Consider the following 25,121-nt stretch of genomic DNA (forward strand, 5'->3'; position numbering starts at 1 on the left):
AGATGCTCAAATCCTCAGCAAAGCACCTGCCCCTGATGGCATTCCTTCCGATGATCTTTGAGAAGCATGACGATGTATCAAAGGACATCAAAACAGCCCGAGATTATGATTCAAGACTCGTGAGTGAAGAGACCGGGAAGGAGCGCCTGAAGAAGATGTTTACGATAAAGTAAGAATCCTACAAATACCCTGACATGATGAACTAAATCCTGATTTATTGTAGTTCCGAGGATGGAGTCTCTCCGGAGTTGACATCAATGAATCAAGCGGGATTAATAGGAATGTTCGTGGGTGCATGCTATGGGGGCTTCCTGCACTCCCGCAAAGCCTATGTGGATTTCATGGAAAGGAATCTTGCCACCAGCTTCGCATCTCACCTCGATGCAAAGAAGAAACTCCAGCATGCCGTCACAATGAGCTTTGGAAAGGGAGCCTTCCGGTGGGGCTGGCGCTTGGGGCTCTTCACCTACACCTACGTGTAAGGAAATCCCTGGAATACCAATTCGTGGTATTAATCACAAATCTCACCTTTTTGCAGTGGCCTGGTCACAACAATATCCACCTACAGAGGAAAATCTTCAATCTTAGAATACGCCCTAGCAGGAGCTGGAGCTGGGGCATTTTATAAGATGAATCGGGGATTACGAGGCATGGCAGCTGGTGGAATATTCGGATGTGCATTTGGTACCGTCGGTGGGATTCTCTCGTTAACCATCCTCCGTGCCACGGGTATGTCAATGGAGGAGGTACGCTACTGGCAGTACAAATGGAAAGTCGACCGGCAGAATACCATCAAAGCCAGATTACCCTCAACTCCCAACGCAGAGGAGGATCCCATTCTAAAGGCACACGATGCAGGACTTGGAGAGAAGAAAATCTCTCTGGATGTACTTGATACAACGGAAGCAACGGCTGCTTCTCAGAAAACTACAAAGTGATGTAAAAATCTTTAGCTAAAAATTAGATATTAAAAATAAAACTTTTAAATTACATCTTGAGGTTTTTAATTCTTTTGATTTTTTTTTCAAATTCTGTTAAATTCACGTGAATGGGATCCGGGCTCCGCTTGTCTGGGAATGGAGTTGTTTTCAGGTCGCTTGGGGTAATCTCATTGTAAAAAGAAATGATGGCAATAATTTCCAAAATTACCCAAATAAATGAATTCTAGGAAAGGCATTGCGCAGAGGTTCTAGAGATACGCTAAAATTTTCCCAGGAAACGTTTACAAAGATCGTAAAGATGAATCTATTTAATCGTTGGATCTCAAAGAGATCTTGATGACCATAAAAATAGCTTGATTCCTGATTGATCTTGAATTTTATTCTATGAAGAATTTATTTGTAGATTTTTTAATATAAAATAAAAAAAATAGGATTTCAACCTCAATAAAAAATTTAAGTTCAAAGAAAAATTATTATTTTTCCTAATGATATTTTTTGCATTTCTTCTTTAATTCTCAAATTCATTATTCTTAATCGATTCTTCTAATTTTTGAATTAAAATTATTGAAATAAGGAAGACAGAAAAGACTTGCTTGTGCGAGATTTAAAAAAGCTCAAGCAATTTATTCCCCATGGAGATAAAAAATTGATCTAAACAAATGTTTGAGCTGAAAGTTTTCTAATAAAACTTTCCTAAAATGAAAATTTAATTAATTAATTGGTTGTAAATGTAAAATACCTGACAATGAGATACCACTGTCATAGTCAGGTACTACGATTCAGACTTATGGGGGTGAGTCCGTCCGTACGACCCCATGGCCCACGAGTAACTGAGCCAACCGTACTACGGTGGTTGGGAGAGAGAGTCACCTTAAGACGCCCGCCAACCCCACACACATAAGCCAATCTGTCCTATACCATGACAGTTAGTACCAGCGGTACTACATTCGGCCATTCCTGACTTTTGTGACGTCCTCGGCACAAGCTAGGAAAAGCAAGACAGATTGACCGAATTTTCCCGTGATCTTCGACCAGTATACTTCGCAATGAATGCGATAACAACTGCGGTCCTTTGTATAGAGTACAAGTCTGTATTAGACAACAACTCTTTGCACAAACTGAAGATCATATCAAAATGTTCCAGTGGAACCTCTTCCGACCAGTATACTTCGCAAAGAATGCGATAACAACTGGGTTCATGTGTTCTAGAGTGCAAGCCCGGCACAGTGGACAACAACTCTATAGACAACTGGAAGAATATATCAAATTGTTCCTAATGGAACCGTACTTGGTAGTCCAAGTACACAAGGGTTCTGTTTGATTTAGTACGCCAGTGCACATGACACAAAATCATCACACCCATGAACCTACAGGAGGTTCTCTCAACACAGCTTCCGCCATGTTACTTGTTTCTCATGGAACATATGTCTAGACTTAGCTTACCCAGTTCCAGGAACCGTAAGCTCGTTCCATAGAGACAGTGTCTCCGAGAAACCATTCGTCGTATGACTAACTATCAAGAACCTTGGATTGATGTTAACCAATACGACATTTCAGATTTTCAACGTAACAGGCCCACCATGCAAGCATGATGCCTCTCCGCGAAAACCTCGTCATGCTTTATCTACACCAGTATCATTTACTCACAGACTCATGAATCTCTATATCATCTAGTCAACGAAGACTCATGAATGTTGTCTTTAGTATTAACTGGTTACATGACCTGAATGTCTTGTCTAGCTTACAATGCGTCCATTGATCGCCCAGACCTACATTCCAATTCATCCATTCTACCATATCTATTGAGACATAAGGTTGGTTCTATGGATGCTTGAAGAGCCAGTTTATCACAGTATTTCTACTGATCACATAAACAGAGTGAATCGCTCTTCCATGTGCACAAGCACCTTTCTCTTCTCCTGATACCTCTATGCGAAACAAGAATCTCAGAGGACTTCCTTTCACCCAGGTATCTAATGCTTCAGTAAACCTGATCAGAAGAGAAACGCTACTTCAACACACTACGTCTTGTCAGTGTCCTATACTGCAAGCTATACTTCTACGCTTCAGTAAATAACGATTTGTACCAATACCAGTACCTTTCTTTTACCATGATACCTCACCAGGGAAAGAGCGATAACCTCGAAGAACTTCCTTCCGCTCAGGTATCATCAGATGCCTCGGTAGGCATTGCACAAAAGAGAGACTACCTATGCTATAACGCCACTAGTCCGTTTCACTAGATTCAAGCCCTAACTATGCTTCAGTGAAACCTCTCTCTCTTCCCTACAATTTACTGAAGAATCTTTCTTGGACATCGACAACCTTGATTCCATCCTCTTTGATCTCTATTCGAACCACCATAATATTCCTTTCATCTCGGTTTTTTACTAAGATCCCTCAATAATCCTAACCCGAGATGTACGAATTCCCAAGAAAAGACCACAAAAAAACGAGTTGCCCTAATTCTTCATTAATCTTCTTGAAAGATTCTTCCCCCCTTTTTTTCAAGAAGAGTCCCTGTTGGTCTTTTCTTTTTTTTTTATTCCTTTTTTTTCTTCAATTCTCTGAAAGGAAACCTTCAATTAATGGTCAAAATTTTTTGTTACGTTGCATTTCAAGGAATTCAACCAATTCTTCTATTCTTTGAAATTTTCATTAAAATTCATTTTTTTTTCGAATTTCATGAAGATTTCAACACATTGATTCCTTATAATTCCTTTGCAACTCACAACCTCTTTTCTTTTTTATTAAATCGGGTTCCATCTAAAGATGAGTTCCCGCACAAACTACAGCTGAAACATTACAATATCACACATTATAATACAAGGAATAAAAAAAAAACCATAATTTATTCCATTGACAGCTGTAAAGGAATCTTCCATTTAACATTCTCTTAAACTTAATATGCTACAGATAAACATAAAATTCATCAAGAGAATAACATAACAGAGGGATGAAAAGCGCTTTTCTGGGGGAAACAATTAAAAATTTTCAATGATTATTTTTATATGGAGAATACCACTCTCCAACACATTGAAAATACTTGCGATTTTCCTTCTTATACTTCTCATGCATTGCTGCATACGCTCCTTTTCGCCGCACCATACGCGTGTCAGGGCCGCCGCACGGTGCTTCGTTGGTGTGTGTGTGTGTGTCGCTTCGTCACGATTCCTGATGTACACCGTGGAGTTCTCACCACTCTCCGCGCACACACATGCCGCATCGTCCTCGGCGTGCGAGACTCGCTGCATCGCCGAGAGCTTCGTTGGTGTGTGTGTGTGTGTGCTCTCTCTCTCCGCGACGATCATGCTGAGTCGATCTCCGTCGCTGCTGCACACACACATTCTTACGCGCCCGCTCCCTCTCATGCACACGCGACACTTTTTTGCGTCTTAAACGTCCTCAAATGACGCATTTTCTTTATTTTGCGACACTTTTCCTCTGCGAAAACGTTTTTCGCATCGAAGGAAACCACGACGCAACGTCCCCATGCCCCGGAAAAGCCCCACGAAGGACTTTTTTTTCCTCAATTCCGCGACGAACACGTCACGACATGTCAAAATGGCATGTATTTTCTCGCGATTTTTCACACTTTTTCGACGCGTTTTCACACAAAACGGCACTTTTCCCGACAAGAAAACTATGAATGGCACTCACAGGTGCCCCAACGCGGTTTGTCCACGCCACGAAAGTCCCAAAACGATGGACTTTTTCCGCGAATTCCACCACGTGACGTCAAAGAGACGCCATGGAATTTTTCACTCGCGAATTCGCACAAATCACGCACTTTTCCACTTCCGCGAACAAGTTTTGGGCTTATTCCACTTCTGAATTGTAAAATACCTGACAATGAGATACCACTGTCATAGTCAGGTACTACGATTCAGACTTATGGGGGTGAGTCCGTCCGTACGACCCCATGGCCCACGAGTAACTGAGCCAACCGTACTACGGTGGTTGGGAGAGAGAGTCACCTTAAGACGCCCGCCAACCCCACACACATAAGCCAATCTGTCCTATACCATGACAGTTAGTACCAGCGGTACTACATAAAATTCAATTAATATCAAAAATACTTTCTTTTTAAACCAATTTATAGTCCAAAACATTTTCCTGAAGCTCTGATTAACCAATTTTGAAATAATTAAAATTGAAAAAAATGCAAATTCTTTGAGGAAGATATCCTTTTATTAAAATGCTCATCCTAAAAAAACCTTTTTATATCTACTGGAAAACATAATCATCGAGGTACGATATTTTCTTGAAGAAGCACGGTTGACCATCTGTACCGAAGCAAGTAACATCTAAAAATAAGTTAAAAGAAGAAAAGAATTGTTGTTAAGCCGCATAAGAATTTTATGAGATATTTTGCATTTAAATAATTTACCGCAGGCAGTTATTCCAACGATGACTCCATTGCAGACGAGGGGAGCACCATCCTCTGGACGACACTCATTGGGTCCAACTGGATCTGAGCCCATCACGCATATTTTATCAGTCATATTCCGATTTAAATCATAAGACTGACAAACATCCGGGGAAAGAACAGTCACAGAATGATAAATTACATCCGTCCAGTACTGTGCCACGTTGTAGTTGATATTCTCATAATTTCTCTTGAAGTTGTGCACACAGTTCCAGGTGTTGGTTCAGGAGCTGCTGGATCGTACATTGCCCCAGCAGTTGCAATTGGACGATCGAGTTTAATCAACATCCGATCCGTATCGTAATTCCCTCCTGGCCAATTTGGATCAAGAATCTTTGGGTTAAGAATAATTCTTGAGACTCTGTAAATGTCTCCTGAATCATTCGGTGGGGTATTCGCATCACGGATCTTCACATTAATATCCCGAGAAGTTCTACAAGACAAAAAAAATCTAGAAATTCTAATAAATAATTTATTTCTCTTACTCACAATTCTCCACCACAAAATGCGGGAATGAGGACTGAATTAGCTGATAGAACTGTCCCACCGCATTGCATACTCCCGTAAGTGTTGACGCTGAGAAGATGAGGCAGGTTACTCGCCCCAAAGGTCAGAGCAAAGATCCCAAAAAGAATTAAGAAATTCCCCAAGAGGAACATTTTTCTTTGTCCTTTCTCAGCACTTTCTTCCACAAAATTACTCACTACTGCAGATACTTTTTTCTTATATAGCCACGCATTATCGCAAATTGTTACTGCTTCACTGCTTAATTAGCAGTTAGTATATTTTCAGATGATAAAGGTTTTATTAATTTATTCTTTTATTTAGGTACAAATTTAGGATCTATAGAGAAATTTTCTTTATATGGTTTTATAATAAAAAAATATTTTTCTTGGGCTTTATGGAGGTTTTTCTGAGAAATGAATTTAAGATCTGACGCACCTGACTCAGAATATGAATCTCCATTGCCAATAGAATGTAAGAACAGGTCGGAAATTTTCAGTTTATACTGGTTAAATATTTTTATTTAGAGTGATTATTTTTACATACATATGCCTAAATACATAGATAATATTTTCCTAAAGTCTAAAAAAATCAATTCTCAAACAATTTTTTCGAAATTTTGGTTAAAAATATCTTAAGCTCATCCTTGAACACATTAAGAAACGGTCTCGAAGTAATTTTCTAGATTTTCTTTTTAAAAATGAATTGATTTTTGACAAAAGAATCTAGAATTAATTTTCTAGAAGTAATTTTAAGAAAATCAAGAAAACAACTTTTTCATCTTTTTAATTTCTTTGTTTCATTCTTTTTATTTAAAAATATTCAATCTCTTTACAAAATTACATTAAAAAATTTTTTTTTTAATTCATTCCAAAATCAAGGAAAATAAAGTCAAACTATGGAGCTATAACAGTCCAACTTTAAAAATTCCCTCTCGACTCCACAATTCACCATGAAAAAGGACTTTTCTCACACAAGGAAAAATCAATAATGTACCAAGGAGTGGAGCCAAGTGGAGCTCTCCTAAGTATATAGAGTCAGTCTTTGTCGAACATTCATTGAGGAAAAACCTTTTTTCCGCGTTGGCCTAATGAATCACGTGTAAAAGTGGCCTATATAGGTGTGAAAGAAATCAGCTGCTGAGAGTTAAAAATTTCATTGAAAAATGGTAAGAAAGTGGACAAGGTCATCCGATTTAGAATTTATGAATTAAGAATTTATTGAAGAGTATTTCCCACGGATTGTGTGTACTCATATAGCATTACATAACAACGAATGTGACAGAGTATTATAAAATTTTATAGACTCTATTAAATTGTTTCTCTGTTTTCTATTTATAAGTTCTCTCGTATACGAAAATATTCGTGAATAGCGTGAGCTCGTGAACCTATTTAGTGTACAAGAAAAATTCGTCTAGAGTAGAAGCGTGTCACGGGCAGAGTGGTTTTGTGAAGAGAAAAAAAGTTCCATTTGGAAAAAAAAGAATTGGAGTTTTCACTCTCTTTTGTGAATTTGTGCAATATCGTCGTTATAATGGTGGGTGGAGGTTAATTGCCTACAACATGAATTTCCCTTTCCATTTTGGTTTTTCTCACTCACGCGAGAGAGAGAGAGAGCTACAATAATTTGTGATTTAGTCCAACTTTGTATCACCCTCAATGTAATTTGGGTAATCAGACCATTAATACGAATGATACGAAATGCAAGAAAGAACAAAATAATATAGAAATTGATTCTCTGTTTTATTTTTGGGCCGTGAATGTGGGAAGAATAATAAATTTGTTACGTTAATTTGTGTTTTGAAATTTTGTTGTTGAGAAGAAGAAAAGTTCATTTTTATATACAAAAAAAAAAGCTTTCAGGAGCTTTCAAATTTTTCTATCAAATTTTCTTTGATTGGAAATAAATTTAAAAAGAATGATATAGATGAATTTTCATTTCACATCATCTGATTTTTGATTTTTGGCTTTTTTGAGTGGAGAGTAAAATGAAAAAGGAAGAATATTGTCTTGCTAATTGCAGCTATTTGTGTTGCATCAAATGAAAATGCAGCAGGAAGCTCAAGAGAGTCAGAAATCAACACAACAACCCCTCTTGGTTCCCGTAAGGAGTGCTTTTATATGTGTCCTCTATGTTTATGCGACTAAGAACTATTATTATTGTTGGAATGATTGCGCGCTCCTTTAACTGCTATTACATTGCTGTAAATAAAATGCAGGAAAAGCATTAAAAAATTCCCCCAAAATCCAATTTATTTTGCATTCAGGGCAAGGAGTACAAAGTTCCAATTGTATGGATCCTGGGAGGTCCTGGCTCCGGCAAAGGCACTCAATGTGATAAAATTGTGGCGAAATACGGGTTTAGTCACTTCAGTACTGGAGATCTTCTACGTGAAGAGGTGAGAGGTCAAAAAAAAATTTTTTTTTGGCTTAAAATGTCCTTAAAATTCAGGAATTAATTAGCAAATTGTGGGGAACAGGTGGCTTCGGGATCGGAGCTGGGAAAGCAACTCTCGGATTTAATGCAACGCGGAGATTTGGTGCAGAATGAGCACGTTCTGGCCCTCCTTGAGAAAGCTATGAGGAAGGTGGAGGACTCCACTGTGGGCTACCTCATCGATGGCTATCCTCGTGAAAAGTCTCAGGGTTCGTTTAAATTAATCAACCTTCTACTTATAAGATCTCTTCATTGATTTTTAAAAATTTCATTTGATTTTTCAGGAGCTGCCTTTGAGGCAACCATCGCTCCAGTAAATCTCATTCTATACTTAGAATGCCCCGAAGAGACAATGGTCCAACGAATTCTATTTCGTGCCTCCCAGAGTGCCCAAGTTCGCGCTGATGACAATGAAGCCACAATTAAGAATCGCATTCATATTTTTCACACAAACACCGAAGAAATTCTCTCGCAGTACGGAGATAAAGTTAAACGGGTATTTATAACTTTTTTTTCCTCTCATGAATTAATCACAAGAATTAATTTTCTCTCAAGATTTTGAAGAATTTCATGATTACGAAAAAAAAAGAAAAATTATTATTTTTGTTATCGTGATGTGGGGTAAAGAGATTATTTTGCGGATTAATAGGATATTATTAGCCCTTTATTTAAAAAGATTGAATAATTTAAGATTCTTTCTAAAAAGATAAAGAAAAGAAAGTAAGATGTGCAGGTAATATAATTAAGAACTTCTAGAACAGATTTTTCTGCTCCTATTCACCCCAGTTAACGATTTAATAAGGAAATGATTAATAATTGTTTTAGAATCTTATTAACAAATGATTCTTGAAGTTTTAGGAGCTATTTTGAAGTTCACAAAGAAGATAAAAGAAACAAAAATGATTAAGAATATGAAAATATATCTAAAGAAATATTATTTTTATAAAATTCTTTATCATTTGGGAAAAATATATGAAAGAGATTGCAACTTATTTAAAATGTATTAAAGGTTTTTTTTTTTGTTATTTCAAAGCATTTCTTTAATTCAATAAAATTAATACGATTAATTGAAATTAAGATTTCAATATTTTAATTAAGAAATTATACATTTTAGAAGAAAAAGTCAAAAGTTAGAAGAGTAACGTTAAACGTTAGAAGAGAAGCGACAAACGTTAGAAAAGAAACGTTAAATATTAAAAAAAGAAACGATAAAACAATTTTTAGAAAACGTCGGACGTTATTAGAAAAACGATAAAACGTAAGAATTGTAAAGAAATCGGAAAAAAGATTAATTAGACATCAAAAGCATTCAATAACTGTTTAATCATCGAAATCTCCTTAAACCTCAATTCCTAAAAAATAATTCAGAATTGGAAGAATTAAAAATCTAAACAGTCTAAAAAATGTTTTTATAGACCTCGTAGCTCAGATTAAGATTTATTCTATAAAACAATATATATTTTTTTTAAAAAAGCGAAAAGCTTTGCTTAATTATTAAAACATTTAAACAATTTTTATCTTTCATTGCAGATCCCTGCTGATCGTTCGATCGATGAGATTTTCGGGGATGTTGAAAAATATTTAGACGAATTGCTGGCTAAAAAGTAAAATAACAAAAAAAGACACAAAGTGATTTCCTGCTCTGTTGCATTAAGTTCTCTCTCATCGCAAAGCAAATTGCAAATGAATTGTGTTTATTATTTATTAAATTGTTGAAGTTAATCATTTGTTTCCTTGATGGGCATTTCCTCCGACTCTCTTTGACCCTCTTTTCTGTGCTGAATCGCATAAAAATGTTGCAGAATTTTTTTTTTTAAAAAGCTTTTAGTTGTCGAAATGAAGACTCTGCTGGTTGCACTTCATTTCACAATTATTCTGATCATTTTGAGAGGTGACAATGTTTGTGAAGAAAGTGATCTTCCTTTCTACGATCGATATCACATTGCAAGACACTGCCAACGATCGAATAAGTCCGTTATGGCTTTGGCTAATTTTGAATCAGTGAGAAAATGTGAGAATTTTGCAAGAGACAAAAATGCTCTCGCCTTCAATTACGCTCCACAGGAGAGAGGGACTCAGAATCTGTATGAACGTGCAAATAAAAATGCAACAAAGTACAGAGGGAATAAGTATCCTTCTGGGAAGGATATTATTGAACAATCGGAGGAGTACTACAACTGCCAAGTTCTAGCATGTCCTGAATTGAAGAATTTCTCATCAATGATCAACGATACGCGCTTTGACTATTACAGCCTCTATGCCAATCCTCCGCGTGAGATTAATTTCCTTTTTTTGTTCCCTAAAAATTAAATTAAAATAAATATCCTTTTCCTTTAGCTCCTGATAATGCAACCTGCTTACCCGGAATGGGCATGTTCATCTACTACGACAAACCAGAAAACTACTCTCGAGCCTTCAATGCTTGCCAGGAAATAAATGGAAGCCTTGCTGGTGTTGTTTCTGAATCCCAAACGAATGCCCTCTCTAAGCTACTCAAACTAAAATACAACACAACCCACCAGGACATGGCATTCGTTGACCTGCGTGAAAAGGAGCACAACGAGACGACTAATCAATACACTTATCACACATCTGAAGGATTTCCTCTAGAATGTTTCGCTTTCAGAGCATGGAGTCCCGGATTTCCGCGGTAATCATCCCATTTCTATTCTTAAACGTGCAAAAAATAATTAAAATTAAATTTACATTTCGCAGAAAATTCAAACATGCCGCTTGTGTGACGATCACAAAGGAAAATTCATGGAAAGTCGTTCCCTGTACCAAAAAGAAACCATTTATATGCGAAATTTTCCCCACAGGACCCGACAGGAGGATTTCTTCTACACGAAAGTGCTCCATTAAGAGGCCCAATAATCCTTCGGATAAACAAAATTCAGAAAGATTTTAAAATCTAATAACTTTGAATAAAAAATAAATTTCTTTGACTCTGGATTGAGTTGTTCACGTACTTGAAAATCGGTCAAGCCGTTTAGTTAATTAAGGTTATCTAAACTGTTTAGGGATAAATCATTACTTGTTGAATTTTATCAACTCAGACTCGAATTAAAGCTCTCAAAAACTGTCTGGTAGCCAAAAATAAACCAAATATCTTGAAAATTGCAGAAAATGCAAACAATGACGTCATTATTGAATTTTTCTAAAGATCGTGACGTAATTTTTTTAATTTCTATGAAATTTTTTTGCCGAATTTCCCCACTGATCGTAAATGGAAAAAAATCATTTTAATTTAAAAAAAAAATAGTAAATCTGTTTGGATATTTCTGAAACTCTTTTTGAACATTGATTGAAGCAATGAAGCATATGCTTTATGGGCTTTATGCAATTAAAAATACAATAAAGGCGTGTTTTCCTATTCTTAAATCTTTTCAGTATGATGTTCTAAAAGAATTCTTTCTCGGTATATATATTATTATGACATTTTTGAATGAAGTCAAAACACGAATGAATGTGAATAAACTCCTTAAAAATTCAACCAAAAACAGCCACAAAAATGAATAAACTCCTTCAAAATCAAAAGGAAGTAAAAGACAATTTAATTTTTAAAAATTTATCTGTATTACAATCTATTCAAAATTTAAGAAAAAAATTAAATTGAAGAGAAATTCCTACCTTCGTTGCTCCTCTAGACGACCATCAGCCGTGGAGCTATATTCATGGACATTAGCTCTTGGAACAGCAACTTAGCAGCATAGGGGAGTCTTACTTGGGAGATCTGCAAACAAGAGAGATTTTCCTTCATTCCCTGCTCTTTTCTTTCCTTTTTATCATGATTTATTCTCACCTGTGTCTTGTTCTTGCATCCTTTGCACTCGAATGTGTTATTGCGAAGATTAGCAATTGCAATGAGGCCACAGAAGTTGCAGACGTGAATCCTGTAGGGATCAGAGACTTCAAAGAGCCTCTCTCGGAGGAATTGTGCTGCTCCGTGGGCAATTTGACAATCACGTTCCATCTCCCCAAAACGCAGGCCACCATCACGTGCACGACCCTCCATGGGTTGACGCACGAGAATCTGCACTGGACCACGAGCCCGTGAATGGATCTTATCGTCCACCATGTGCTTGAGACGCTGATAGTAGGTTGGCCCCAAGAAGACCTGAGCATTGATCTTCCTGCCCGTGTGCCCGTTGTACATCACCTCATTCCCACGCAAGTGATAGCCGTACTCCTGGAGGAACGTTGAGATCTTCTGCACGTTCACGGCATCATTGAAGGGGGTGGCATCACCAATTTCGCCCTTGTTGGAGCCCAACTTCCCCTGGAGGCACTCAATCAAATGCCCAATTGTCATACGCGAGGGGATAGCGTGTGGATTGATGATAATATCGGGTGTTATGCCTTCGCACGTGAAGGGCATATCCTCCTGCCTATACTGAATCCCACACGTTCCTTTCTGCCCGTGCCTCGAGGCGAATTTATCCCCAATCTGGGGGATTCGCACTGAGCGCACGCGAATCTTGCAGAATTTGTAGCCTTCACTGTTGAGCGTCAGCATAACTTGATCCACAATTCCCGTTTCGGAATTCCTTAAGAATGTCGATGCATCCCTTTTGCGGAATCTCTTTGTTGTCCCATCGAGCTCATCATCATTCTCCGGTAAGGTTATTGTCTTCCCTATGACCACATCATCGCCCGAGACACGAATCCCCGGCGCAATGATGCCATCATCGTCGAGTTTGTCGTACAGAGCATTCCGCATTCCCTGGCAGGTTTGTCTGTTTGGCTTCTCAAATTGCTCCTCTTGATCCCCAATACGTTTGTTCTCGGAATCTTTGTAGGAACGATAGAAGACCGAACGGAAGAAACCCCTCTCAACGGCGGAAGCATTGAGGATGACACTGTCTTCTTGATTGTAGCCAGTGTAGCAGAGAATAGCGACAATTGAATTGATTCCCGCTGGAAGTTCCCGGAAACGCAGATACTCCATCGAGCGTGTGGTTACGAGGGGCTTCATGGGGTAGTACAGGACGTGCGCGAGCGTGTCCATGCGTACGTGGAAGTTGGTAATGTAGACACCCATAGCTTGCTTCCCCATAGCACTCTGGTAGGTATTACGGGGACTCTGATTGTGATCCGGGAATGGAATGATTGAGGCACAAACACCAAGAATCATTGCCGGATGAATTTCACAGTGCGTGTAGGTCGTACAGTAGGCATTCTCCTTGTCCTGCTTCAAATCATACGGAGACATGGCAATCATGACTGTTTCCTCCTCCAGCGTATCAATGTACTCCACAACGCCACTTGCCACGAGTACCTGCCATCCGTAGTTGTTGTATTCGCGCTCCTTCAGCATGTCTGTGTGAGTTTTCTTCAGCAGGAGATTCCCATTCTCCACAATAAGCAACGGGCGACAGATTCTCCCCGCATCAGTGTAGATGCGAATTTCTCTGTCACGAATATCTCGCACCATGGACACCTCGGAGACAATGATGTCCATCTGCCGACGGAGTTTCCTCAGTGTTGCCATCAGCTGCTCCGGATCTCGATGAATCCCCACCCAGCATCCATTGACAAAGATCTTCGTAGCATCGGCAATTGCTGATGGAGCAATCTCCTCGAGATTCTCCATGGACCACTCCTCCAAGAACTCCAGGATGGGCGATGGTTGCGACCCAACGGAAATGTACGCCATCAGGGCGAGATTCTTCACGAGACCCACAGCTGCCCCTTCGGGAGTTTCTGCTGGGCAAATCATTCCCCAGAGTGTATTGTGAAGCTGACGAGGTTTAGCCAATTTCCCATCGCGTCCAATTGGTGAATTAACCCGCCTCAAATGCGACAAAGTTGAGGCGAAAGTTAGACGATTCAACACTTGCGAGACACCAGCACGTGCCTGATGGGCCTTCTTCTGATCACCCCAATTTCCCGTGGCCAGGGAATACCTCAACCCATCCGTGATGATTTTTGTCTTGATCGCAAGCTCTAAATTGAAATCTTTCCCACGATCGATGAACTTTTGCGCATACATCCGGACTTCCTTCATCAAATTCTTAAAGAGTCCCCGGAAGAGGAAGGCCAGCAGTGGGCCAGCCAAATCCAAACGTTTATTCCCGTAGTGATCACGATCGTCAAGCTCACGACGTCCCAGGGCGGCCAGGAGAAGCCTGTGCACCATGTAGCCCAAGAAATAGGCCTTCTTTGTCTCACAAAAGTCCGACACACCTACATGCGGCAGCATTTCCTTCTGCAGGATCTCCTTGGCGTACTTTATACGCTTCTCCTTCGTCACTCCCGGCCTGGCGCCACGAGCTCCAATGAAATTCAACGCCACATTCTGTTCCTGCACGACGAAAGCCTCATCGAGGGAGGGCTTGACCATCTCCATCATTTCGGGATCATCGAAATCGTAGATAATGTGCTCGAGGATATCGCGATCAGCTACAAATCCCAGCGCCCGGAAGACGATCATTATGGGGATTTCTTGCTTAATGTACGGCAGAATGGCGATGATTCGCTGCCCAATGGCGGATTTCTTGATACTCTGCCCACCACGAGCCATCATATTCACCCACAACGTTGACGTTGGCCGAGAGCTGTGCTCCAGGCACGATCTGATCTCTGCTTTGTACGCATATTTGCCATCTTTCAAGCTGAACACGTACACGGTGTTTGTGGCCATCTTCTCCTGGGCAATCAGCACTTTCTCTGAGCCGTTAATGATGAAATAACCACCCGGATCGAGGGGGCACTCATTGAGCTCCGTAAGATCACGATCTGTCAGCTGACTCAGGAGGCAATACGTCGAACGCAGCATAATTGGGATTTTCCCAATAAAAGTCTTCTGGTGCTGCGTCTCAATGGGATCCTGACCCTCGACAATCTTTGTCTTTGTGATATCCACGTACAATGGGGCAGAGTACGTGAGATTCCGCAGACGAGCCTCATTAGGCATCATAGGACTAGGTGAGCCATCCTTTTCCCAATGTGTTGGCTTTGATAAGTAAATCTGATCGAATTTTAGCAAAAATCGAGGCTGGAAATACAAAGTAGAAGAAATTTTACCAAATTAAACTCTGTCCGGAAGATTCTTTGCTTCCTTACCGGTGTCTCAATTTCCCCGGAAGTGTGCTGTGCTTCAGCTTGAAGATCAATTGCCGGGGAATCCTCCACAATTCGCTGGACAGACATCTACAAAAAAAAGGAGATTTATTCAGTAATTTTCTCGTGAATTTTGAGGATCTTCCGGAACCTGAATAAATTCATCGAAGCTGTCAAGTTGCTGCCGGACAAGACCTTTCTCATCAAAGTAGGCGTTTATCACGATCCAGCACGCTTCCTGCCACAGCTCGTGGGAAATCTCCTCCGCATCTTCCTCCTCGGCGTATTGTTCTGGAAGGAAAATTAATAAAAAGGAAAATTCACACAGAAATTGCAAAACATTTGCAAATGACGCCGCAAAGGAAAATCTTTCTCAGCGTTTTTCTCGCAATTTACCATCGTCGTTCTCAAACATTTCAACAGATTATTATGCTGGGAACTTTTATTTAGCAATTTCCACCAATTTGGGGGCGGAATTTCTACTAAAAACTCGTATTTTCTGCAATTTTCTGCGAAATTGCTTACAAAACACCCGACAATGCGGAGAGTTTTATTTACGGCAGATGGCGCTTTTGTCGAAGATTTGACAGCTTTTTGACATTCCGCCTTTCGCTCTCAGTGTTTTCTAAAGAATTTTACCGGCTTTTTGCCCCGCGAATTCCTTATTTATTGTGAAATAATTATTGATTTAGACAGTGCCATGGACAGGAGGACAGCTTTGGCTATAGATGACCTGCAGCTGGCTTTCCAGAAGATGCAATTTCACGTTGAAACTCACAATAATCTTGTAAGAAAGCCTCTAATTCCTCTTTTTTGTTCCTCTTGGAAGCTTCTCAGCCTCCCAGAAACTGCAATTTATCTTCTCCCCCGTTGCAGCTCCTCTTTTGGGCAAAGCAAGTGGCTGCAGGATGTGATATAGTGACAAATGAAGCTGCATCAGAGGCGATCTTGAAGGATCTCACTGCTGTTCTCAATGCAGTAAACATTTTCAATTCAGCCGCTTCAATGGTGCAATTCTCCAATGTTTCACTCATTCAGCCACACCACGACACACGCGGATCTGCAGCTCTGTCCGGCAGTGTTGAATCGGAATGTGCTGACTCGCCAGAAGAGGCACAAAATGCCGAAGATCGAACAACGTTGTACGATTATGCAAAAATTCAGCGTTAGTATCGCGTTCGGATCAAATTTCTTCAACAATTCTTTCACAAAGATTTTTTCTTCTGTACTAGTGAACGTGGGGGATAAGGGGAAGTGCATTCTGTCCACTGTGGTGGATGATCAGGAAGGAATCTCCTACATTACCATCTCAACGGAGGAGAATTCCAAACTTTTCAACGATCTGAAGGAGAATTGCGAGACAAATGGGCAGTACCAGTGGACACCACCATCCAATACAATCTTTGGCTATCATGATCCAGCTGAAGGGCTCTTCTTCCGCGCAATTTGCGTCAATAATAGCCGAAAGGTATTATGGAAAAAAAACCTTTCAAAAGTTCTTTGAAAGTAAAGATTTTTTCTTCTTTTTTTTCAGTTCTCCGCAACGAGCATTGATATATTTCTGGTTGATTTTGGGCAGTACACAAAGATGAATACTCATGGGCCCTTTTACATCCTTTCCGGGGACTTTAGCACCCTCCCGGGACAAGCTAGACTCGCTTGTATTGATAAAATTGACGCTGTGCCATTCAATGAGAGACCCCACACAGTCACAGAACTAGCCAATCAGGGAAAATGGGATTTCTGCGTAACGGCGGTTTCTGGGTAAGGAATGAAGATTACTCTTAAGCTTCTAGCCCCTTAATTAGATTTCTAATAAATCTCTAGGGAGCTTCTGCACATCAGCATAACGTCAGAAATGAATAAAAGTTTGAGCTGCAACTCAGAGGCTTCCGATGATGCGAATGTCGTCATTGATCCCCCTAATGGGTGGTCTGGGGGCAACAACAGCAGCATCATTGATCCCCCAAATGGATTTGCATCCGACGAGGAGGGAGCTGTTGGCTACAATAACTACAATGGAGCTCTGAGTCTTCCTCCTGCTCCATCAAGTCCCATCGAAAACAACATTCCGGATAATTTTAGAGCAGAAAATACCTCTGCAAAGATTACAGGGATTGATGCTTTCCTACAGCAGGAGGAAGAGGAAGAGGAGGAATTCCATGGAACATCCAACGCACTAAAGGTAAAAAAAAAAGTGTTGCAAAAAAGTTTGATTTTCCTGCAAAAATTTTCATTTTTCAGGCTGTTTTGGGATATGTGCCCAAAGATGATCGAGATTACTGCAAATTCTACGATCCCAAGACTCTGGGATGCTTCAAGGGTGGTCACTGCCATAAGATTCATTTGCCAAAGGATGAGAGTGGCTACACGCAGGACACACGTCCGGCAAAGATTAGCATTCCCAGTGCCCCAATTCCCACAGTTGGCACGGAAGTTACGGGCATTGTGACGTGTGTGGTTAATCCGGAGATCTCCTACGTGCACCTGGAGGTGAATGATGTGGTGCAGCTCTTCCTGATGAATGACAAAATCGACTACATGGTCAAGGCGAATGAGCTGCAGTCGCCAAAGTTCAAACCGGAGAAGTTTGACTTGATAACAGCTCACTTCGAGGGGCATTGGTACAGAGCGCAGGTTGTGGACTTTCCGGGAGGGCAGAAATTCCGTGTTCGTTACGTTGACTACGGGAATACGTGCGTGATCACGCGGAAGGATATGCGAATGTGGTGCTCTGAATTCGATCATTTGCCCTTCTTTGCGCACCGAGCGCGTCTTGCCAATGTGAGCACCATTAAGGGAAGGATTGTGGATGCCACCAAATTCCTCCAGAACACCGTCATTGAGAACAATGTCAACGAACTGAAGAAGATCATAATCAAAATTATGTGAGTATGTTTTTATTTCTTAGTGTGTTAATTTTATAATTCTTTTGAACAAATTGCGGAAGAAAAAGGCTAAAAGATAAAAGTTTATTTTTACCGCTAGAGGGCCACCATCTCTTCAAGAGACATCTCGTGGCCAATTTAAACCAGCTCTTAACTTAAAAAATTAAGGATATTTAATTTGAAAATTAAAATATTTGTTTTTGATGTTAAAGATTTAAAATTTCCTTTCTCCTCAAGTTCTTTTAATATCCTCGCATTTCAAAATAAAAAATTCAGAAGAAACCTTTAATTAATTTTTAACACCAGAGGGCCAAGATCTTCCAGAGACATCTAGTGGTGAATTTAGCCTCTAAACCATAAAATTACGGATATATTTAATTTGAAAATCATTAATTTGTTTTTGATATTGAAGATTTCTCCCCAAGAACTTTTAATATCCTCGCATTTCAAAATAAGCTACTTGAAGTTTGTAGACTTTTTGAACATTCTCTTTTGGTAGGTGTGCTTCCCGGAAAGTGTCGTAAGTGGCTGGAAGTTGTGTAGTCATCCTACGCAATGCATCAGGAATTTTCTAAGGGATCTTAGGAACTTCCTTTTCAACACCCGGATGATCCTTGATGTCATCTTTGGGTCAAAATCGGAGTCTATAAAATTGCTTCACGAAATTGCAAAGAGAACTTCCTAAATGGACAGATTTTAACCCAAATATGACATCAAGGATCAGCCGGGTGTTGAAAAGGAAGTTCCTAAGATCCCTTAGAAACTTCCTGGTACAATGAGAAGGGTGACTGCACATCTTCCAGCCACTTTTGACACTTTCCGGGAACATCAAATCGTTCCAGGAAGAAAAATTTATTTCAAAAGGTCTTGAAACTCCTAGTTGTTCCTTAATTTTTTCATTGGTTTAGGTTTAGAGGTTAAATTGTCCACGAGATGTCTCTTGTAGAGATCGTGGCCCTCTAGCGGTAAAACATTCGGGGAAGAGATTTTTTATTTCTTTATTTCAACAATTTTCACTTCTCTAATTTTCAATATTTTATCTTTTAGTTCTTTTCTTCCGTAATTTGTTTAAAAGAATCATAAATTAATAATTTAGTTTTTGATATTGAAAAATTTAAGTAATTTACTTAATAGTTGGACAAAAAATTGCAGAATTGAAATTTCCTTTCTCCTCAAGATTTTTAAATAATTTTATCTTTTAATGATTTAAAAAAAATCAGAAGAAACCTTAACTTATTTTTTTAACACCAGAGGGCCAATATTCCTTCCAGAGACATCTGGTGGTGAATTTAATTCTTGGAAATTGACCCAAAACCTTATTCCATTAGCTAAAAAGATTTTTTTCACCAGATGAATCGTATTTCTTTACAGTGCGGTCGAACCAGAGCTGGAGATAACCATTATGGATTCCCAAGGATTCGACATTGGTGAGCAAATGGTGGCTCTAGAACTTGTGAATCATCGTAAAGTTTAAAAAGTAAAACACCAAAAAGATTTTCTTTGATTTATTCCTTTAATTGTGGAATCATCAAAAAAGGGAGTTAAAATTGAAGATAAAAGTGCCAAAAATGAATTACAAAATAGCGTACTGCTCATAGAGGAGCTGACGTATCCTGAAATACTCTTCGGAAAGCGCCCCTTCAATCAATACCTTTCCCGTGTCCAACTGAAATCAAAAAAATATTTTTTTAAATGAAATAAAAGACGATTAAAGAGTTATTGCTTTGATGCTTCTTACCCTTTTGAGGGCGAGAGTGCCATTGCAGCACCACAAGACACCTCCGGAGAACTCTGAGGGGATGTTGTTGCGCATGAGGACTTGCTTGAAGTCGGAGAGTTTGAGTTCATTGATGAAGACGGATTCATGCGATGGGATATCTTCGGGGCGCATTGGTTCCAGTGTGAGGATCTTTGTTTCCTCCTTCTGGAAGTCAGTGCTCTCAACTTCCATCTCAACACCTTCCGCTGTGGTGTCAATTTGCTGATTCCGCGTGACAATTTGGGCATCAATCCACGCCACTTCGGCATCTTTTCCCTTCTGGAATTGCAGCTGCGACACGAGAGCTTCCGTGAGTTTAATCTGGTAGATGTGGCTCTCTGTTGTGGCGTCAATTATCTGTAAAAGAAGCGGAAGAAAGAATGAAGATTCTGACCAGGAATGAGGAAGCAAATAGAACTTACATCTCCACGATTTGGCATAAAGACTCTGGCGCTGATGTTTTGTTCGCAGTAATTGGCAATCATTTCCGTGCTTGCCTGCGAGCCACGGACAACAATCACCCGTCGAGGACGCAGCTGGGAGAGGATCTTCAGCAGGGATTCCCCATCGGAGCGTCCCTCAAAGTCAATGAATTGTATTTGGGCATTAACTTCAATCAACTTCCGGCTGCTGATGCACTTTGTGGGCTTCTCCAAGTCCAGCACTTCCTCCACATCCTTCTCCTCCTTCTTCACCTCATCCGCCTTGCTGAGCTGATTCTCCTTGTTGTCCTCCCCGAATTCCATGCCCGAATCGACAATTTTGTAGTCATCCAGCTGAATAATCTCCCCGTAGTCGTCGCTCTTGATCTTCTCCTCGTGAAAGGGGAACATCACGTGCATGCGTTTGTTGGATTTGAAGAAGCCCGTTGTGGAGCGCCCTTCCGGACGGATGACAATGTCATGCTTCCCCGTAATTATGGCCATCTCGAGATCATCCTCCGAATCTGAGCTCAGCTCATCCATCTCCCGATTTGGGATGAGTTTTGTCTTTGTCTTCTCACCCTGTGTTCGCTGAAATTCCTCCAGCTCGGTTCCCTCCAGCTCCACACGCCGCGAAACATCCAACTCAATCTTCCTCCCATTCCCTCCATTATCAATGAGATCACGTGCCAGCGTCCCTGGGGTTGTTCTGCTCGTGATAATGATGCTATTATTGGGATTCTGAGCCCACTGAACGAATAATTCCCTCGAGTAGCCGCATTCCATGTCCGTGGAGCTGGCCAGGACAACTTTGGGACTTGGCACACTGGCTAGCTCGCTGAGATTGTGACAGAGCTTGAGATGTCGGAATTGGAAGGGATTGTTTCGGGCTCCTTCGAAGTTCTTCATGAGCTTGTCGCTCATCCACTCAATTTGGGACTTTGCAAACTCAACCACGTTGTAGCTGACATTGTTGAGGAGTGCCAGCGAGTAGGCAAGCAGCCCGGATTCCTTGTTCTTCCACAGATGATCCAACATGTGAGCGAGCTCGAGAACACGACCAGCTGTGTCCACGGTTAGGAGGACGTTGCCATTGTTCCGCAGCGTCTGCAGGATGTTTGTCATGAGCTTCTCATCGCGTGCACGACGCCGGGCTTGCTGGTAGTTGGCATTGTAGGCGTCTGTGATGAAAAGCGACGGACGTTGGAGCTTCTCAAGCTCACATCCATTGAGATGTCGCTCCTTCTTGTGATTGAAATCACACGCATAGACAATGTCTTCCTCGCCCTCCTTGACAATCTTCCAGATTGTCCCGCCGATCATGTGTCCAGCTGGGAGGGGAGTTATCGTGATACCGTACCCTTTGCCCTTCATGGCAACACTCTGGGTGTACTTGAGCTGGATAATCTTATCAAATGTGGTGTCCACGTCGTCCAGGGAGAACAGGTCAAAGTCGTACATGTTGTAGTGAGACATGTAGAGGTCATACATGAACATCTGACCCATCTTGTACACTGGAATTGTCGCGTAGATGGGACAATTGAGCCCTAGCTTGCCCACCAAATAGGGCAGAGCACCCAAATGATACGGATCCGGATAGGACAGCAGAACAGCATCAATTGTGTGGACGTACCTCTTGATCTCCTTGATGAATTTCTGGTCAAACTTCTCATCCCATCCGCAATCCAGGAGGATTCGAACCTCATCAACTTGCAGGAGATAGCACGGTGGCGACTCATCCATCGCCCCAGAGATTGCGTGGAGTTTTATAATCGAAGTCATTGCTATTGTGAGCTTTATTCTATCATTTAGAACCTTTAGAAATAAATAAAATACATTTTTTCTTCCTAAAACACGCGGAAAATGCGATTTTTTTGGCGTTTGTTTACGTTTTTTCTTCTTCTTCTTTTGAGTGACGTCTTGATGATGAGAAAAAGAGAAAGAACGTTTTGAAACTTTGTGACGTCTCGCTCTTGCTGTGTGAGTGAGACACATTGCTGCAAAATCTTCCCTTTCTCTCGCTCACTCTTTCTGTTTTTCCCGATTTTCTCGGATTTTCCGGGCACTTTTCCCGTCCGGGTGCGGGTTTTGGGGTGTAGGGGGGTGCTCCGCGTCGTTTGGCATCAAAAAACAAAAAAAAATCAATTTTATTTAATTTCAAAAACTTCCCCAAACGTTACGATGCAAGCTGATTTAGTCGACGATTCAGTGTTTTTCTGGAATTTTTCGCATTTTCCGCGCGAATTTTCCGTCCGGGTGCGGGTTTTGGGGTGTAGGAAGCGCAGGAGCGTCGTTTGGCATCAAAAAAATCAAAAATTCAATTTTATTTAATTTCAAAAAGTCCCCAGAGTGTAAAAAGCCAAAAAACGGTAGTCTAAATTCAGGGGCAGAGTGCATCCCGCTCCCACCCTCGGTCCCTCTCGCTCGCACATCGTCTGTTTAGTCAGTACATGTCGCATGTTCAAATGTGTGTTTGTTAGTTGCAATACAAGCTGATTTAGTAGACGAAAGAAACATGCTGCGAATTTTCGTCCGGAAGAATTTGTGGGCGAATTTCCCGGCTGTGGGGGCGTTTCACACGTCCGCAGTGGACACAGCTGCCAGGAAGGGAACACGAGAGAAGGCCAAGAAGAAGAAAGTGAAGGTGGAAGTGAAGAAAGTCGGTTTCATCCCACACAATCAGCGGAAGAAGGACAAGTAAGGAAAAATTCAGGGTAAAGATGACAATTTCCTGGTTTTCCAGGACTTGAGAGACTCTATTTTCCTTCCAGTATTGTCGCAAATGTTGTCAATAAGCATGTGGATGATTCGTGGAAGCAAACACCGCATGACGACGTCTATGTGGGCAAATACTACAAATGGAAGGTCTACTCTTTCCGGGAAGCTGTGGAGAGTCACCGGGAGACGCATCATCCCACAATGTACAACATCCCAAATGCCAATCTCGATGTCCACATTGAGCTGAACATGGTGGCGGAAAAGAAGACTCGGTACATTGAGAATTTCCATCGAATAGCAAAGATTGAGCACAGCTTTGATCTCGGGGTCGACAGGAAGATTCTGGTGTTCACAAAGGCAAAAGAAATTGCCCAGGAAGCTCTAGCAGCCGGGGCTAGCCATGCTGGGGGTGCAGAGCTCATTAGAGACGTTCAAAATGGGGAAGTTCTGCTCAGTGACTACCACTATGTGCTGGCACATCCGGAAATCCTTCCGGAATTGGTCACCCTGCGGGGGTTGATGAAGAAAAAGTTCCCAAATCCCAAGAGTGGATCCCTGGGAGCCGATATCCCAGCCATGGTGCATCACTTCAAGAATGGTGTGGAGTATTCAGCTGTTAGGGATGAGAATCAGCTGGATTTTGGCCTGGTGACCACTACAATTGGAACGGTGAGATTATTTTAATTGTTTTTAGCATTTTATTGTATTTTCTTTGAGATTTTATAAATATTTTTTGAAGGATCTTTAAGCTTTTCTTAAAGAATGATTTTTTATTGTAAAATTAAGATTTTAGCTTATTGAGTACCTGATGAAGATAGAATAAATCTTCGAAATGTTACATAAATAGTTATAAAAGTAATATAATTTGACCAGCGTCATCTTTTAAGATTATTTTTGACAAAGTTTATTAAAATTTTAATAAAAAAAAGCCCAAAATTCTTAAATATTCGTAATGTTTCTAGAATAAATTCAAGAATATTCAGATTATTTAAAAAATATTCTGTTTATTAGCGAATACTGAGAATATTTATTTTACAGAATAATTGGATAATATTTAAAAATATTCGGAATATTTCAAATATTTAAATTTTCGGTTTATTAGCGAATATCGAGAATATTCGATTCTAGTAAATAATAGAATATTCTCATTTTACAGAATAATTGGAGAATATTCGGAATATTTAAAAATATTTGGAATATTAAAAAGTATTCGGAATAATAAAAAAAAACATTCGGAATATTTGCAGATTATTCGGTATATTTGGACAAAACTCTCTTCTGAGAATATTCTAAATATTCTGTTTATTAGCGAATTTTGAGAATATTCATTTTACAGGATAATTCGAGATTATTCAGAATATCTAAAAATATTCGGAATATTTGCAGATTATTCGTTATATTTGAACAAAGTGTTTTAAATTCTCTTCTGAAAGGGAAGGTTGTGAGAACATTCCGAATATTCTAAATAGAGAATAATTCGAAATATCCTTTAAATAATTCTCCTCTTTGCAGCTAAACATGGACATTGAGCACCTGGAAAAGAACTTGATCAGCATCCTAGAGGACCTGGACAGTGTACGACCAAAGAGAGATGGAAAATTCATTTCCCGCGTCCTTCTCAAATCGGCCCCATCTGCGGAACAATTCAAAATCGATCCCTTCCTCTACGTCGACGAGGTGCTGGAAAAATATGCCACCAAAGTTGATGCTGAAGCAGAAGAGAAGAAGGAGGAGGCTCAGGCTGTTCAATAAGATGTGCGTCTCTTCCGGCAATTAGTCACAGAGCATTTCTGCCTTCAACTCTCATAAACAAACGAGAGAAGCAAAAACTTTTGTCGCGATTGTGAATGAACACAGTGGTGTTCATTGTTAAAGCATTGAAGAGTTGTTGTGTTTACAGAAGCACATGGTAAAGTAGATTAACACGTAACTGTGGCTCTTTCTCTACCTCTGTTGCGCATT

General features: G+C 40.3%; 7 protein-coding genes across 9 annotated transcripts; 5 read left to right on the forward strand and 2 right to left on the reverse strand.

Annotated features, from left to right (window-relative positions):
• The first annotated feature begins 2 nt into the window (after positions 1-2).
• On the forward strand, positions 3-990 carry LOC129786222 (RPII140-upstream gene protein). The gene is made up of 3 exons (XM_055821083.1): positions 3-169; positions 224-478; positions 539-990. The coding sequence occupies exons 1-3, from the start codon at positions 3-5 to the stop codon at positions 936-938; spliced, it is 822 nt and encodes a 273-aa protein (XP_055677058.1). The 3' UTR covers positions 939-990.
• Positions 991-6,898: 5,908 nt separating this feature from the next.
• Positions 6,899-10,032, forward strand: LOC129786229 (adenylate kinase isoenzyme 1). 3 transcript variants are annotated; one of them, XM_055821090.1, is made up of 6 exons: positions 7,259-7,410; positions 7,897-7,977; positions 8,141-8,272; positions 8,354-8,519; positions 8,595-8,806; positions 9,841-10,032. In XM_055821090.1, exons 1-6 carry the CDS (start codon positions 7,408-7,410, stop codon positions 9,916-9,918), a joined length of 672 nt encoding a protein of 223 aa, XP_055677065.1. In that variant the 5' UTR covers positions 7,259-7,407; the 3' UTR covers positions 9,919-10,032. The 3 variants fall into 3 exon arrangements, with proteins under 3 accessions (XP_055677066.1, XP_055677067.1, XP_055677065.1); XM_055821091.1 differs by lacking the exons at positions 7,259-7,410; positions 7,897-7,977 and adding an exon at positions 6,899-7,042; XM_055821092.1 differs by lacking the exon at positions 7,897-7,977 and having other exon boundaries at positions 7,192-7,410.
• Positions 10,033-10,101: 69 nt separating this feature from the next.
• On the forward strand, positions 10,102-11,847 carry LOC129786228 (uncharacterized). The gene is made up of 3 exons (XM_055821088.1): positions 10,102-10,582; positions 10,648-10,960; positions 11,026-11,847. Exons 1-3 carry the CDS (start codon positions 10,147-10,149, stop codon positions 11,216-11,218), a joined length of 942 nt encoding a protein of 313 aa, XP_055677063.1. The 5' UTR covers positions 10,102-10,146; the 3' UTR covers positions 11,219-11,847.
• Positions 11,848-11,862: 15 nt separating this feature from the next.
• Positions 11,863-15,932, reverse strand: LOC129786224 (DNA-directed RNA polymerase II subunit RPB2). The gene is made up of 5 exons (XM_055821085.1): positions 15,769-15,932; positions 15,524-15,663; positions 15,376-15,462; positions 12,113-15,307; positions 11,863-12,043 (listed from the first exon to the last, which is right to left on the reverse strand). Exons 1-5 carry the CDS (start codon positions 15,785-15,787, stop codon positions 11,954-11,956), a joined length of 3,531 nt encoding a protein of 1,176 aa, XP_055677060.1. The 5' UTR covers positions 15,788-15,932; the 3' UTR covers positions 11,863-11,953.
• Position 15,933: 1 nt separating this feature from the next.
• On the forward strand, positions 15,934-19,979 carry LOC129786227 (uncharacterized). Its single transcript, XM_055821087.1, has 7 exons — positions 15,934-16,159; positions 16,249-16,537; positions 16,605-16,840; positions 16,907-17,136; positions 17,200-17,557; positions 17,617-18,260; positions 19,632-19,979. Exons 1-7 carry the CDS (start codon positions 16,073-16,075, stop codon positions 19,732-19,734), a joined length of 1,947 nt encoding a protein of 648 aa, XP_055677062.1. The 5' UTR covers positions 15,934-16,072; the 3' UTR covers positions 19,735-19,979.
• On the reverse strand, positions 19,755-22,363 carry LOC129786226 (probable cleavage and polyadenylation specificity factor subunit 2). Its single transcript, XM_055821086.1, has 3 exons — positions 20,442-22,363; positions 19,999-20,376; positions 19,755-19,926 (listed from the first exon to the last, which is right to left on the reverse strand). The coding sequence occupies exons 1-3, from the start codon at positions 22,221-22,223 to the stop codon at positions 19,834-19,836; spliced, it is 2,253 nt and encodes a 750-aa protein (XP_055677061.1). The 5' UTR covers positions 22,224-22,363; the 3' UTR covers positions 19,755-19,833.
• A 337-nt stretch (positions 22,364-22,700) lies between these two features.
• LOC129786230 (39S ribosomal protein L1, mitochondrial) lies at positions 22,701-25,089 on the forward strand. Its single transcript, XM_055821093.1, has 3 exons — positions 22,701-23,138; positions 23,213-23,828; positions 24,672-25,089. Exons 1-3 carry the CDS (start codon positions 22,957-22,959, stop codon positions 24,909-24,911), a joined length of 1,038 nt encoding a protein of 345 aa, XP_055677068.1. The 5' UTR covers positions 22,701-22,956; the 3' UTR covers positions 24,912-25,089.
• The last annotated feature ends 32 nt before the right edge of the window (positions 25,090-25,121 follow it).

The sequence above is a fragment of the Lutzomyia longipalpis genome, chromosome 1, assembly GCF_024334085.1.
Source record: "Lutzomyia longipalpis isolate SR_M1_2022 chromosome 1, ASM2433408v1".
Taxonomy (NCBI): domain Eukaryota; kingdom Metazoa; phylum Arthropoda; class Insecta; order Diptera; family Psychodidae; genus Lutzomyia; species Lutzomyia longipalpis.